Source organism: Pangasianodon hypophthalmus, chromosome 10 (genome assembly GCF_027358585.1).
Source record: "Pangasianodon hypophthalmus isolate fPanHyp1 chromosome 10, fPanHyp1.pri, whole genome shotgun sequence".
NCBI classification, from domain to species: Eukaryota; Metazoa; Chordata; class Actinopteri; order Siluriformes; family Pangasiidae; genus Pangasianodon; species Pangasianodon hypophthalmus.
Genome location: NC_069719.1, coordinates 5275357 through 5292350, shown reverse-complemented (window position 1 = coordinate 5292350; position 16994 = coordinate 5275357). Strand labels below are relative to the sequence as shown.

General features: G+C 40.6%; 1 protein-coding gene across 5 annotated transcripts in view; it reads left to right on the top strand.

Moving 5' to 3' along the window:
- Positions 1-16994, top strand: part of ehbp1 (EH domain binding protein 1) — a 157285-nt gene that overhangs the window by 36224 nt on the left and 104067 nt on the right. For 4 of the 5 annotated variants that reach the window (XM_026944084.3, XM_026944085.3, XM_026944087.3 and 1 more), the window contains exons 6-8: positions 10715-10896; positions 14536-14675; positions 16532-16624. In XM_026944084.3, the coding sequence (XP_026799885.3) occupies positions 10715-10896; positions 14536-14675; positions 16532-16624 (415 nt within the window). The remainder of the gene's footprint in view (positions 1-10714; positions 10897-14535; positions 14676-16531; positions 16625-16994) is intronic. The other variant, XM_026944086.3, reaches the window with a different exon arrangement.

The following is a 16994-nucleotide window of genomic DNA, read 5'->3' as shown; positions in this document are numbered from 1 at the left end:
GCAAACTGTTAGAGTTACCAAATCCTCTTCAGTCTGTCTGTTTATCTATGTGCTTGACTTTGTGTGTGTGTGTGTGTGTGTGTGTGTCTGCTTCCTGACACTTCAGTGTGTTTTAGGAACGTCTCAGTCGATGCCACTGAAAGGAGTCAGATTTTAGCATGTTGGTGTTTAGCAGGACACACACACACACACACACACACACACACACACACTAATCCCTGTGTGTTTTATTTGCCTTTCTCCAGCATTAAGTCGTCTTGCTGTTTTTGTTGTGCCTGGACTGTCAGTGGTTCAGAAAGGTCAGATGTGGCTTAATATTACATGGCATCAGTGTTGCAGTAGATTACATCTGGCAATGCACACACATCTGAGCTCCTTTCTTTTACTTTCCCACTCTGGGTCTCTAATTTCTCAGTTAGGTTATGTCTCATCACATCATCTACCCTGATTTCATTTCATAATGTAACTGAATTTGTACTGATTCTTAATGAACGTCATTATTATCATAAACAAACTTTGTGGATTTCCATAACATTAAATGTAACTATAAAAGGATAAAACATATGAACAAAAATGTAAAAGAGTAATAAGACACTTTGGGGCTTACTGTTACAGGAAAATAATCAGGGTGGTAACTTTGACACTGATTATTTTCCTGTAACAGCACATCATGTTTTATTCTTTACTCATAGAGCCATAGAGTGCAGTTTCAGCTGATCTAGATTCCAGGGTAATACTATGAGAACTGTGAGTATTGTATGTTACCCAATACTAATCTGATGTTATTTTAGTAACTGAGCTGACTGACTGCATGCTTCTGTTGCTGAGTTTTGTGAAACATCTCCACATGTGTGATTATTGTGTGGTTTAATACTCTTTCTGTCTGATGCACATGTGTGAGAGCTGTGTTATGGTCTCAAATTTGTCTGATCTGATCTGACACTGGGCCATGAGAGAGATGCACCAGTGCAATACTGAGTTTAATCAAACTAATAATGGACTAATTATTAGTCTAAAAAGACTAATAAATGACTAATAATGAACTGTGCAGACCAGTAAGTGTGCATATTAAATTTAATATTTTATTTAAACAGTTCAAATAGGTGTCATTTTTATTTCTTTTATTAAGACAAATTAATTCGTAGGAGCATTTATACAAGAAATTTGGTATTCAAATAAATGCCATAAATTTCAAAAAAATATTCATATCCTACTCATGCTCCTGAGTGTGTGTAAATGTACTCATTTTTTTATGCTTAAGAAGACTAACTACCTTAAACCTCGATTGATCAGCTTCACATAATTTACCATGAGTTACTGCACTTTTGTATACGGATGACTGTTTACGTGTCATTTCAGCAGTGAGTTTTGCCTTTTATGGAGTTTTGTGGGCATCACCAAATAGTTCCACAAATAGTTCCACTTTAAGTAAAAACTTTAAACGGATCATTTCGACTTGAACAGACGACTCTTCCTTAGGCTACTGCTTATAATATTTTGTTCTTTAAAATTAGGCTGAAGTTAGCGAGTGGCATATATACCACTAGAACAGTCATAAGGTTGCGGAGGAACCTTATGCACTGGAATGGCCTGTTTTACCCAGCATGCACTTTTTCCAATAAATACGAATTTTTATTGTGCAGTAGGTTCTCTCTCTCTCTCTCTGTCAGCAAATTATTGATAACTGTTTATTTTATATGTTTGATGGGCCTCTGCTTGTAGATTTCGGTTAGTGCTAAAGATGTAATCACTGCCGTCTATGTAGGGGCATTCGGGGGTGTGTGTGTGTGTGTGTGTGTGTGTGTGGAATGAGGTGGAAAATGATGAGGTAGCACCTCTAAAAATGGAATGAACTCGTCTGTTAATCCAATATATCTGTGTCTCATGTGAGTGTGTGCGCTCGGCAGTATTGCAGCGGTAGGAGTTTTCGGGAGGCTGTAATTTATTTTTCTGGTCAGCCGTGTGATGAGAAGGAGACGACTGGACACTGCGCTCTGACCTCACTGATAAGAGAGAGAGAGGAAGTGTGTGTGTGCGTGTGTGTGTGGAGTGTGATGCGATGAGACAGTGAGGACAGTGTGAAATGAGATGGAAAGCACTTTAAAGGCCCCAAAACACATTTTACACTTTTGGTTCATTTGGTTCAGCAGTTCTTTATCTGTCAAGTAAAGAGCAGTGCAGAAGCTGTGATATTCGGTACGTTGTTGTTTGGAGCGATGTGTCAGAGTGGTCTTTCTATCCATACTTGTCTCTATCCAAACTATCATAGCTTCTGTAGCAGTCACATGCATTTATGTAAAGAGAGACATTAAGTCAGAAAGGGGAGAGTTTTATCAGACTTCCATAGATTTATTTTATTTACCCTCTCTGATGTGATTAGTGAACTGACATTATGGCTTAATTAAAAAAAAATTAACAATTGGACAAAGAAGTATGCTTTTATTCTCCCTGCTTCAAAACAGACGTCTTCTAAGTTCAGAAGCTGTGTGGAAAGTGGTAACGCGAAGCACTTTTCCAAAACAAACATAACCACCTTATTTCTTGCCGTAACTCGTGCGTACAGATGTTTTAATATGAGGCCCCAGGAAAACAAATTGATAAAGGACAAGGCTAGAACTGTACTCGTTAATACTTTCATGTTCTGCAGTCGGAGCAAATCAGGGTTTGAATGGCTTCAGGCTGGTTGTTCTGGTCTGACGCTGAGAGTGATCACACCAGGGGTGTGCCTCCTGCCTCATCTTAATGTTCAAATATCTGTAAGGGTTTAACAGACGGATAGTGGATTAACCACTGGGAGAGGAAAAAATATAACTTTAAAGTGCGTAATGAGATATTCCTTTTCGACCTGTGTATTTGTTTCACAGGGTGTTCAAAAAGTCTCCATACATAGGGGAAATTTACACTTTTTAGCAAAATGTCTTCCAAAATTTTTCACACTTAGTTTACGTATTGAATATTTAATTCATAAATAATTGAATAATAATTCATACTCAGTTTAGAATGTATTGAAATCATTCTCATGGTTGGATCGGGAGGCTGTCGCAAGGTTGTGATGGACTTGAGCAGGAAACATGGCAAGCACATCAGACATGACACTGCTGCCGAACTGGGAGCCAAAGTTGGGAGAGACAACATTGGATGTGTTTACAAAGAAATGGCAGTCATGTAGAGGATGTTTTGTAAATAAAGTTAAATTTTGCTTTAAAGAGGTGTTAGTTTCCCTGGTATCTGGAGACTTTACAGAGACACCCTGTAGTATTCATGAATATTATTGTAATGTTTGAGTGCAATCCGCATGATATGAGGAAGAGGTAATCTCTAACTATTAGTGTTATTAGTGAGTCCTGAGCCACCAACGGGCCTCTGCTAGCTGCACATCTGTGACTCGGGGTCCTGGCAGTGGCAGGGGATCCCCTGAACATATCCAAGTGAGAGAGGTGTAGTAGAAAGGTCATGATGAAGCACCTGTATGCATATGGAGCAGACACAAATCATAGTCAAAACACTAGTAATAAACACTGAGCAGTTGGATCTGCAGCCTGCAGCTGAACACCGCATTTTAAAGGCAGGGATTTTTTACTGAATTATTAATTCCTTTACCTTCTTGCATGCATAGTGATGTTAAGTTGGCTGGGTAGGTGGAGTGTCCAGGTAGGATCTTGTTTAGGGTCCCTTTGTGTTCTGAAACATTTGAAATAAAACCAATAGTGAAGGAAAAATACAAATAAACTGAGAGAACAGAAAAATGCCAAATATAGAAACAGTTTTAAAAAAAAATTTTTTTTTTTTTTTTTTTTTTTTTTACACCTTTAGTTTTGAAGCCCTTTACTTTTCAGTTGTTTTTGTCAGTTTTTTAATGCAGATTTTCTGTTCTGAACATGGATACAGTATCCTGGATTGCTCCAGTCCTCCCATGCAGCGTTTCTCCTCCAGATGGACAGGAATCGCTTTTGTGTAGTAATTAACAAACTGATGGACATAATAGATGTGATGTTTCTCATCTCTTCATCTTGCCATTCTCTGATTGACTTTCAGTGTGAATCATGAATGTGTCTTGTTTTGTTTTTTTTTTTAATCACCACCGTGACCTGCTGTAGTGAGACGAAAATGGAGTGTGCATTGCTTTGATTGAATAGATTGTGTGATGAGGCGGGAGGAAGGAGGGAGCTGTTTGTTTTCTTTCTGGTGTGTCTCTAATTAATGAACTGATGAGACAAAAGGAGGAGGTCAGGCCCCTTCCCCTGCCCCGACTGATAATTTGGTGTGTGTATGGTAGGACCGCCCGCAGCTCTGACCCTCACCCCCCATACTGGTACCAGCTGTGGATCAATACCTGGACAGCTGGGCTAGCTTCCCCTGATGTGCCAAAATAACACACACACACACACACACACACACACATACACACACATACACACACACGCACACACACACGCGCACACCCCGCCACTTCTGAAGTAGCTAGTGCCAACTCACCCCCACCTCTCTGAGCCACTCTGTAGTTGGCCCGACTGTAAATGTTAACAAGAGAAAGATCATTTAAACATTTATATTCACTTTTAATTTATTTTTTTTTAACAAGCCTCTAAAATCATTACTTATCGTCGTCCCTGTTAGCAGAGAACAAATAAGTTCTCTAGTTCAGTACATGTGACACACCACACACCACTTTAGTAGGAGTGTGTATTCAATAGTTACACACCACAGCACTGATGAATTCTTAATTTCGATTGGTCAGTAGGTGTTGATTCATTTTCTGTAACAGCAGCTCTGACTCTGAGGTTGCGATGGACTTTAACAGGAAACATGCTGGTTTGGTTTGTATAGTAACAGCCTACACACAGACTTGTACAGCGAACGCTCCAAGTAAAATAAATAAATAAATAAAAGTCCATGATTTTTGATATGGTGAAGTTGAGGAGACATGTATTTAATATTTTTGGAAGGAGTCTCCAGTGTCAGTGCTTTGTAACGGAGATAAAGCTGTAAGTATTCCATAGTCTTCAGGACAGAGGGCTTTGCGTTTTCTCTATAACATTTCTTTTGCCTAATTAACTAACTGAAGAATGTAATTGATGGCAAATTGCTGTGGTATGAGAGGAATATAATAGATGGGCCCCTGCTGTTATGGATAATAATCAGTGACAGGGTGGTGTGATGCGGCCGGAAGTGAAGTGGTGTCACTGTTACCACACCGAGGTTCATTGTTTTCCAATAACAGCACACACAAGTGTTTTATTTCTTACATGTACAAGTAGGAAATAGCAAGTAACACGAATTTCTCTACATTCCCACTGATGGCTCGTGTTTGCCATTTAGATGGACTCCCCTCTCCGTGTACTTGTGCTCTTTGGGTTTTTGATGGATTACTACTCTGAATATTTATCATTATATTATATATTATGTACACATTTTAAAAGGAATCAAATCTCTGCTGGTGTTCTGATTTATGTCTGGTTGAAGTACATTAGCATGGCAGTAGGGGGCATCCTTCAGCTGACCTGGCAAGCCCTCATCTCCCCTCTTGGCGAGGTGTTTAGCAATTCAGAAGACACAATGCGAGCGCATTGATAGTCATATCCCTGTGATAAATTAAAAGTGCCTCATTGTCCCTTTCCATTTTACACATTGTCAGAAGCGCGGCTCTTAATCTCGCCTCCTGATTGACACCGGCGGCCGGGGAAAAGAGCACATTTTATTGTTTGCGCTCGTCAAATCTAGTTAAAACCCAATTCTTTGCTGGGTATTTGCATATTCTTAAGTATTTCTTTCGGAGAGTGGGCCCTAAATCCGTCTTAAGTGTTTGATGCTTTTGGAAAATTCATTCACAAAGTATCTACATGCGCTATTAGCTCAGTATAATGCAGCAGGCTAATCTGCTTGATAAGAAGGGGGAGGTGGGCACCGTTTTCTTCAGGGATGACACGCTATATTTCCGTGCGATTCAACAGGGGCTCAAATGTCAACACAAATGTCAAGAGCCATTACAGAGTGAATGTTTTTTTTCTCTCTCCATCTTCATTTTATTAAAAGTGGTTTGTCGAGCCTGTTATTCAGGGTCAGGCCTGGTTGGATTGAATGTCTGGGTAATCTTTTTGCTTCTGTAGCTGGGTGGTTGGAGTGGAGATGGTGAAAAGATGCCCAGGTGTTGCCCTTTGTTTTGTGCCACAGCATAGTTTGAGAGTAAGAGAAGTAGGGGAGAGACGTGTTTGGCCTGGTCGCTCTATGATAATGACAGTCTCAGGTGTTTCCTGCCTTTTATTCCCTAAACAAGGCAGCTACACCTGAATATCAAGTTCTGCTCCATCTCTGGTTCCAAACTGGACAGGATTGTGCAACGTTATTCACTGCCAGCCACAGTGCAGTATGTTTCCCTGCAATGGTGCACCTCATTCAGCTTATCAGCTCTTTATCAAGTCCTTCACAACCTCTATCTAGTGTTAGCATGGACAGAACTCATTTTCATAATAGTAATCAAAGGCAAAAAATATTCACATTTATGAACACAAGATCTACTTTTAGTTGTCTAACGCAGTGTTTCTCAAAGTCAGGTCCATGAAGCATGATCAGAGGGTCCATGATTTTGTGACACTGTTGGAATTCCCAACCTACCATTTATCAGAGCTGTTATTTATTATTATTATTGAGTTCTTAAAGTTATCAGTCTGCTTGACTGGTCCTTTAAATTGAATGGGTTTAATCCAAACCTCAATAACTCTGACACAAAATGGCTGACCCTGTGCTCTGACCCCAACTTCTTGAAATGTGAAGTAAAGAATTTTGACTGTACTGTAACGCTATACAGACAAAAGAATGTGGACACTTGACCATCACACCCACATGTGCTTTTGAACATCCCATTCCAGATTTATTCCCCCTTTGCTGTTATAATAAGCTCCACTCTTCTGGGAAGGCTTTCCATTAGATTTTGGAGCGTGGCTGTGGGAATTTATGATCATTCAGCTACAAGAGCATTAGTGAGATCAGGCACTGATGTTGGGTGAGGAGGTCTGGGGTTCAGTCAGTGTTCCGGTTCATCTCATACTACAGTTGGGTTGAGATCAGGGCTCTGTGCAGGACACTCAAGTTCTTCTACTCCAACCTTGTCTTCATGGAGCTCAATTTGTACACAGGTTTGAGGCTCTTAGTTTCTCAGTGAAGAGAAATTGTAATGCTATAGCATACAAAGACATTATATACAGCTGTGTGCTTCCAACTTTGTACCAACAGTTTGGGGGAGAACCGCATATGGGCATGATGCTCAGGTGTGCACAGTTATATGTAATATCTATGTGGCGGGCTTTCTTCTTCTTCTTACTCAGAATATCAGCTTGAGTCTCGTATATAATGTTGATGGAAAATTCAGGAATAAAAAGCTCTTGACTGTAATAAATAGCCAGAATGCTATTGTACACGTGGAAATAAGCCTGCTAGTTGAATGGTTGGAATAATCTCTGGATACAAAAGGTATGGCAGCACATGGTATAACAAATTTTTTTGAAACTTCAAGTCTCACATAGGGGTCAGTAAAGGTCTGTCCTGACCGCAGTGATATAATTGTCTTTTATTAACATCAACATTGCTATTTCACATATTGCTACCCTAAGAAATGTAAAAATGTGCCTGTATAGAATTATATTAATACTTGCTAATAGTTGAATGCATTCAGACACAACATCTGTAATATTTGAATGCTAGGTTTAAAGGAAATACAGCTGTAATGTATAATGGTTTCTCTGATGCATTGGAAACTTGTCTTGTATAGACTTGATTGTGTGTGTGTGTGTGTTTGTGTGTTGGAGAAAAGTGTGTCACAGTGTGTCTACATGTAGCTGCATCTCGGTCTCCCTCAGACAGCGTCGATAAGGCCCCTCTCTTTACCTGTGGGAATACAACTACACACACAACCACCTATCTGACAGATGCATATCTATACAAACAGCGTTTATACATACACACACACACACACAGCCACTGGCGAGATGTCTATCTGAGATTCTCTCCATCCACTCTTTATGTGCACACACCGAGTCTGGAATACGTATCTGTGATCACATTGATCTGTGCGAGTGGACCACATTGTCATCCCTACCTGACAACAACAAAGGGATTTATTTATATGTCTGAGTGACGGAGCTGGTCAGTGATTGGAGGAAAGATGGCAGGTGAAGCATAAATGAAAAGCAGTGTGAATAGATATGAGCCAGGTTCAAGCTTTAGGAAATTGTATTAAATATAGCAGCATCTGTTATTAAAGTATTCCCCACTCAGACAGTTCTTTCCTCCATGTGAGCCTGTGCACTAAGCAAGTCATCCAAGAAATCATGCTGATAAGCCGTTTTGTAAGAATAAAACATGACTCGGTTATGGGAAAATAATCTACAATTGCCGGGTGTGAGGCGGCACAACATCCTGACCTGTTTTATTGCTCTTATATCTCAGCAATTTGGCAGCAATTAGATTTTTTTTATTTAATAATGAATGGCACCACATTATTTCTATTCAGTTATACTGTAGTTACATTTAATGTTGTGGAAAGCCCCTAAATATCATTGTATGTTGAATATGTGGTTAGCTGCACACGCATAATATTGAATTGGGATCAACTGAGAGAGAGAAATGAGGAGAATTTAATGTGTTAGTTAAGTGTTATAGCATCATCAAAAGACAGAAAATATTCAGTTATGATCCAGTATGAAAATGGTCTGGTGTGAAAAGCAGGCAGGGTATGTTGGGTTGGGAGTGTTTCTAACCAAGATAGTGTGTGGATTTCTTTAAGAGTGATGCTTCTGTGCCTTTTTTGTTGTTTAACCTCATCAAACAAATCATCATTCAATACTGAACAAATGTCTTCAGAACAAGATTTGAGATTTTTGATTTCTAGTGATCATGCCTCATTCTGGCAATGGATTGCAGCTGCTGTACTGCTCCCGCAAGACTGCCACATGACACTCTCAGCTGCATCTCTCTGTGTGTGTGAGAGTGAGAGACAGAGAGAGAGAGAGTGTGTGTGTGTGTGTGAGAGAGTGGGTTAGAGAGACACAAAGAACGTGTTTGAGAGACACGGGCAGAGTGTATGTGTGTGTGAGAGAGAGCAAGAGAGAGAATGAGTGATGGTGAGAGTGATGGAGAGAGCGAAGGAGAGCACGAAAGAAAGAATGACACATGGAGAGAGACAAGGAGACACATGCAGCGTGAGAGAGAGAGAAAGAGAGAGAGAGATACACAGAAAGAGAGAGTGAGACGCAGAGTGTCAGAGATGGACAGAGAGCAGAAGAGAGAGACAGAGAATGGCATGTGCCCTGTATCACCACTGCAGTGTCTGAGTAAATCTGTGATATTCCATCAGTAAGTGGAGAAAAAGGCTGAAGGACAGGAGAAGGCTGAATGTATGAGGTTAATAATGTTGTCTTCTCTCTGCAGCACCTCAGGCCTAGCTCTGTGGCTTTTGTTTAAAGCAGCTTGCCTGAGGATCAAACCATCTGTCCTCCTGTGATCTCTCTAAATGACATGTTCAGCTCAAGATGCATTGTCAGTGAATACAGTCTGGTCCTGGAGTCCCCTGTTTGCTCACTTGATTCAATTTATTACCTAATTAACAAACCCGACCTGGGTGAGACAGAGAAGAGGAACACGCCAACATGTGCAGGCCAGGGCTAGTGAGAACTCTGTTAATGATGCCAAAAGCACATCTGCAAGAACTAGTTTGCATACTCGCATGTGTGTGTAGTCATCATTTTAGCCAGAATTTTTTTAAAACATTAATTGGGAGCGATAGAGGGCACCTGACCCTTTCTGTGGCTAAATATGGTACAGAATTAAAATGTGACCCTTGACCTTAGCTGTATACAGTATTTACTCCATCTGACTCTATCCTAAGTGTTCCTGCTGTTCCTACAGGGGGCGCCATTGACCACTGAGCTGCTCACACGCTGTCTACAGGGACATTGCAGAGTCTTATATACAAATTTTCTGATAACATCTGGTTGAGATTCGTTTGTTTGTGTTTATTTATTTATTTATTTTTCTTTGATGCCGTTCATTCAGAATAAAGCATCTTGCTGTATATACAGTGCTAGTTTGTGGGAAATAACATTGCATTTACCAGTTAGAATATATTCAGGAAAGTAAGTGTGTTTGAAACCCCATTCCGTGTGTGTATTAGTTCATAGCTCACTAAAGTAGGTCCAGTGAAGGCTTTAGTATTATGCATTAGTTCGTCTTTCTGTTGGTTTTTGTTCTGAAGTAACAGTTTGGGAAAATGGAGGAAAAACACTTGTAAAGACACACTCTTTCTTTTTAATGTTTGTTTTCCATACTGGTGTGTACCGCTGTGTGTCTTCAATCAGCAAACCAGAGCTTAAATTCAATTCAATCAGCTATTCTCAAAAGTGACCATGTGACATAACCAGCTAACCAGCGATGTAGAATGCTGCTTAGCATAAATATTGGTTATTATGACGCTGTGCTAATGTTAACCAGCTAGGTAAGTAGTGCTAGATAAACTGTTGCGTTGTGGATTTGTGGATTTAAGCGCCGTCCTTGTTGACCCAAGGTTGCTGGTCATGTTGGTGAAATCAGGATGTGTGTGTATTTATATCAGTTCAGTTATGTATATTTTATTCTAATCTGCTTTATTCAGCCTAAACATTCAGCCTGCGTTGGTTGTTTCGTTTCCTCTCTCTCTCTCTCTCTCTCTCTCTCTCTCTCTCAGGAGTCTCCGTCGGGTCGGAGAAAAGCCCTGGCCACCAGCAGCATCAACATGAAGCAGTACGCGAGCCCCATGCCCACGCAGACAGACGTCAAGCTCAAGTTCAAGCCTCTCTCCAAGAAGGTGGTGGCGGCCACGCTGCAGTTCTCACTGTCCTGCATCTTCCTGCGAGAGGGCAAAGCCACGTGAGTCCAGCTTCACCCCCTCAGAAACACACAGCACCTTCCTGACAGCTCACACACCAGTCAAAGCCTGGAGGCTTCTTCTCTCTTTCTTTCTTTTCCCTCCTCCACCTTCACTCCTTCTCCTCTTCTTTTATTTAAATCCCATGAAACACCCTTGCACTTGGACCTGAGTGCTCCTTTTATTTACAGAAGCGATAGAATACAGAAGAAAAAAAACTTCATGGCTTTTTTTCGTCTTCTCCCACCTGTTATCTTCAGTCTCATCTTTTCATGTTGCTTTCTTCCTTTGTCTCACACTTTCTCTTGTTCTTTTTCTCTCCCTCATCCCTCACAGGCTCTCGCTCCACTAATGAGTGTGTTCATGTGACATTCTTCACATTCCCAAAATTCCACATCTATCACTTCTCATCTATTGCTCCTCATTTCTTTCTCCCTCTTCCTCTCCCTCCCTCCCTCTCTCTCTCTCTCTCTCTCTCTCTGTCTCTGCCCCCCCCCCCATCTCTCTCTCTCTCTCTCTCTCTCTCTCTCCCTCTCTCTCTGTCCCCCCCCGTCTCTCCGCCCCCCAGTAACTCACTCTTTCTGCCTCTCTCTCTCCCCTCCGCATGTGTGAATGCAGATGTTTACAGGTGTGACACCAGTCTGCAGCTTCTGTCCAGATTACTACAGAAAATTAGCAAACGATTTAGTGTATGCCCCATTGCTTATGCGACACACTTAGCATACTTTGATACTACATGATGTTTTCTGATCACCAAAAGCACTGAAGCCAACAATTGTGTTGCTTTCTTAAGAAAACACTTTTGCTGTTAATGTTTCAGATTCAGAATTGTAGTTTGTTATACACAGTAACTTTTTTTTTTTTTTTATCACAAATATGTATTTAGCAGTCTTTTGGTGATCCTGTGCCCACTGTAGCTTCAGATTCTTGTTCTTGGCTGCCAAGAGTGGAATCTGATGTGGTCTTCTGCTCTTGTAGCTCGTCTGCCTCAAGGTTTGATGTGCTGTGCATTCTGAGATGCTTTTCTGCTCAACACGGTTGTAAAGAGTGGTTATTTGAGCTACAGTAGCCTTCCTGTCAGCTCAAACCAGTCTCATCTGAACTCTGGCATCAGTAAGCTGTTTCAATCAACAGAACTGCTGCTCACTGGATGTTTTTTTGTTTTTCGCACCATTATTTGTGAACTTTGGAGACTTTTTCGTTTACTAATCCCAGGAGATCTGCAGTTACTGAGACACCCGAACCAACACCCATGCCACAGTTAAAGTCACTGAGATCACGTTTGTCTTTTTCCTGCCCAAATTGGGGGCTGACAAATTGTATTGATGAACAGATGAGCTACAGTCAGTAATTATAAACCTACAAAGTGAGTTTTATGGAGTGATATAGAGGGATAAGTACACATCATGTGTCTTTATGTCAGTAATGTAACCAACTGCCTCTTGTGCTAGTTACAGTCTGCTGCTTATTGTTGCCTCTGTTAGCATCGTTGGTCAGATTAATCCCTGCCACGTGTTGAGAAAAGAATCTGATGCAACAGGCACCCTGCATTCTCTCCATCCCCTGAATACGGTTCAGAAATGAAAGGATATTCGAGAGGCGGATATTCTACAAGTCTTTTTTTCTCGCTCTCTGTTTGACATTCATGTCACAGCGATCCCAACAAACAGCACAGAGATGAAATATTTCCAGCCGCTGGCCCTGAAAGTGTAAATATCTCTCACCTGGGCAGAATATCCTTTTTTTTCCCATCTATATATTTTCCCAGCACCCCCCCCCCAAAGAAAGCAAGTGTGAGAGGCATATATAATGTGCACAGGCCTTTTGTGTTATCAGCTCATGCACGTTTTTTTGTGCACGTAACCCCTCTTAACCTGCTGGAATGATGTCACGGGCACACAAATAAACTCCATTACATACGTTCAAATAAGCCCCGGCACGAGCAAAAGAAAGGTTGGAGCGCATTCATGAAGGGGTGATGGAGAAAGAGGGAGCGAGGACGAAGGGTCGGGAATGAGAATAAGATACGGGGAGAGAGAGAGAGAGAGAGAGAGCTCACGTTGGTGCTAATCCTGTGGTTTTATCTCCAGTGGTGGAAACTCAGGCAGGACCGTGTGTTCATGCTGCTGCTTCTCATGAGGAAGAGTGTAAAAAACACACTGTTAACATAGGCTTGTTTCTCTCTCTCTCTCTCTCTCTCTCTCTCTCTGCTTATATTGTTATTAGTACGTTGATCTCTCAGACGCATATCGTAGCCTCAAGATGGAATTATAGCTTTTTTCTTTCTCTTTTGTTTGTCGTTATTTCTGTTTTCACTTTTTTGCTGTTTCATATAAACACATAGAAGCCAACCTCTCCTTGCCAATGATGCTGACTCACACTCTTTTTCAGTCATACTGTTTCTTTAATCTTTCCTTTCTTTTTCCTCTTGCCCTCATGCGCTTTGGAGAAACCTTCATACATCTCTTCTGTTGTTGGAGTTTGTTGCTGGTGCGCTGGAGTTCTGGTTATTGATGTTTAAATGGAGTTGTAAAGCTGACGTTCTGGCATATTGGTGCCCATTTGAGCATACTTACCACATTTTCCCCAATTAGATTCAGATTAATCACATTAGCTGCAGTGCTGTTTGGCCTGTTCTTATGAGACTTCGAGTTAAAATCCTGACAATGATGATGATTATTATTATTATTATTATTATTATTATTATTGTTGTTAGCCCTGCTGTCTGCATGAGAAGAAGGTCCTTCCTGATTCCCCTCTCAATCAGAGCATTGTTATGCAGTTGTGACTGAAGAGGACAGTGAGTGTCTCCTCTACGGGGCATTGAGCTCCCTGTGACATCAGCATGTGCAAAAGTTTAAAAAGATTTCTCTCTCTATCTCTCTGGCTCTGTCTTTTTCTGTATATCTCTCTATCTCTCTTGTGTATCATTCTGTCTCTCTGTGTATCTCTTTATCTTTCTTTTTGTTTCTTTCTTTCTTTCTTTTTTCTTTCTTTCTCTGTGATTCTCTCTGTATATCTCTCTCTGTCTCTCTGTGTATCTTTCTGTCTCTCTCTGTGTGCTTCTCTCCATTTCTTTCCATCTCCCTGGCTCTCATTGTGTCTCTCTCTCTCTCTCTCTCTCACACACACATTCAATTCAAAGGTTACTTTATTGGCATGACAAATGTTAACATTTGTATTGCCAAAGCATGGATACAGACTTTGTGAACAAATCTCTCTCTCTCTCTCTCTCTCTCTCTCTCTCTCTCTCTCTCTCTCTCATTTTATCTGTCTTTCTCTCCCTTTGTATCTCTTTGCCTCTCTGTCTGTCTTTCTCTCTCTGTATTTTTCTGTCTCCCTGTATCCCCTGTCTGTCTCACTGTCTCTCTGTCTGTCTCCCACTCTGTTGATTTCTCTCTCTCTCTCTCTCTCTCTCTCTCTCTCTCTCTTGCTCTCTCTCTTTTCCTCTGTCTCAGGGCACTGCAAAGGGCCAGTGGTCTTTGTAATGCCATTAAAACTGTAAAAATGAAACTGCTCCAAACTGAACATTGAACAAATAAATGTATGAGAGGTAGGTGCGTGCGTATGTGTGTGTGCACGTGTGTGTTAATGCATGCTCACTGACTGTCTGTATCACACGTTTTCACTTCATCCTTTAGAGATGAAGACATGCAGAGTCTGGCCAGTCTGATGAGCATGAAGCAGGCCGATATCGGCAACCTGGACGACTTTGAGGAGGAGAACGAGGAGGATGAGGAGAACCGTGTCAATCAGGAGGAGAAAGCTGCCAAAATCACAGGTGAGGAAGAGGAGGATGGAGATTCATCTCTTACTATTATTGTTTTACTTTACGGTAAAACTTTACTGACACTTTTTGGTACTTATTAGCTTGCACATATTTGCCAGTGGAGTAATTTTGGGTTGTTTATTGAAAATAGGTGTCAATAAACAATCACTGTGTATCATTTTTCTACATAATCTTCATTTCATTCAGCATTCCAGCACTTACTGAGTGTCTGGATTCCTTAAGAAAAAAATAATCCGTGAGCATCCAGTCTGCATTTGAGGAATTACAATTGGTTGATTGCTGTATTCACTCTTCTCTCCCAAAGTGATCTTCATGACTGATTTTCTCACTTAGCTTAATGTTTTGAATTAAAACCTAAGCATTGTCCAGAACGATCCTGTTCTCCCATTGGATGGTTTGTGATGTGGGCATAACTTATCCGACTAACTCCCGGAAGAAGGAGCACATTCTGACTTAGAGCTCTTGTTTTTTTAGTAGTTTCATTTTTGTGACTGTGTTCATGTAATTATTTGGTATGTATATATATATAGATGTAGATATATATGATCTTTCAGGTAGTGACAGTGGATGTGTGTGACTGAAAGAAAACACTCAGAGACTGTGTGTGTGTTTATATGAGAATTTCTATGTTTGTGCAGGCTTGTGTGTCCCAGTGTCTTCTGTTTCCCTTTGTTTTTTGTTTTTTTTGTTCGTTTGTTTTTTTCTGACTGCTCGCGTTAGTTTTTCTTCACATGTTGATTGCACGCATGAGAGTTTGTGTGTATGGTGTAAATCCAAGACTCAGAGTGTTTATTGTATTAGAGAACCTTAGCTTTGTGTTCATCTTGCTTTATATTAAATATCATAATTTATGCAGTGTATCAGGTAAGGAATAAAACACTTGGGGGTTTGCCGTTATAGGAAAATCGTAAATGACAGGGTGGTAAAGCGGAGTTAGTGTTACCACTCGGAAATTTATTATTTTCCTACAACAGAATGTCCAGATGTTTTATTTCTCTTTTACCACAGCAGTTTGTCAATGCTAACTTTTTTTAGTTATTAAACAACACGCTGTACTTCATCAGTTTAGCGTTTAGTGTTTATTCTTGCTGAACATCTATGAAACAAGTTAATCCATGTTATCACTTACGTTACAACAGCTACAGCAGCTGATAATCAGACAGAATTCTTGGAGAAAGCTCTAGTTCTCTGTTCTTAGATTTTTCCCATGGTGGAAAACTTAGTTACAGCTTTACCTCTGACTGTTACGGAGTGCTGACACTGGAGACTCCTTCCACAAAATGTTAAATAAATGTTTCCTCACAGAAAAACTTCACCATATCAATGATTGTTTTTCTTTAATATTTAACACACATATTAATCAGTTAGGCTTAGATTATGTGGAGCGTCTGAATAAGTTGCTATAGAAATGATTATGTATTAGAAAGCGTGTCCGACATGCTGTTCTAGAAAATTAACACCTCCTGACCAATCCGAATCGACCATGCTGTAGTCTTACATTAATTATGTAGAATATCAGACCTAGTATATACCTGCTTCCTAAATAATACTGTAATAAATTGTGTGAGTGAACATACTGTTTGTGTGTATCAGTAGGTGTGTGTGTTTGTTTGTCCACAAATGTGTCTAAGTTTTGGCTGCACAATTAATATTAGATTTGAATTTATTGTCATTATAATTCAGTGATGATAAAATGCAGTAAAACCTATATTGAGAAAATATCATCAGGATAATTGTTTTAGTCTTTACTGTGCAGTGTGTGTGTGTGTGTGTGTGTGTGACTGTGTGAGTGTGTGTGAGAGAGAGTATTGATGTGTTTTGTTGTTGCCTGGCCGCTCTGTTTGCAGAGATAGTCAGGCAGTTAAATGCCCTCAGCAGTATAGATGGAGACGCAGATGAAGGCCCAAAGCAAGCCCTCAAAGCAGCCTGTTCTCCTGCAGGTCTTCAGCTTTCAGCTTTAACTTCACTTTTCACTCCCTCCTGTTCCATGTGCACTCTCTCACTCTCCTCTATCACACTCGTTTGCTCTCTCTCCCTCCTCTGTCTTTGCCCTTCTTTTGCATTATGGTGCTGTTTGTCGTGTATCGTGTCTGACTCCGTTCAAAAACATGTGAAGTGATTTTGGGTTCAGTTCCATTTTCTTTATATGCCGCCTTCATTTTGTCCCTGTTTTGTCGTCGATCTTTGGGTTGAGTTTTATTTTTCTGCAGTTTGTAGTGAACCAGGCCTTCCTCATTGGCCTGTTGCAGCTACTTCCTGATACTGCCCCGCCCCTTTATGGGAGTGTGAATAATTTGTAATATATGACTG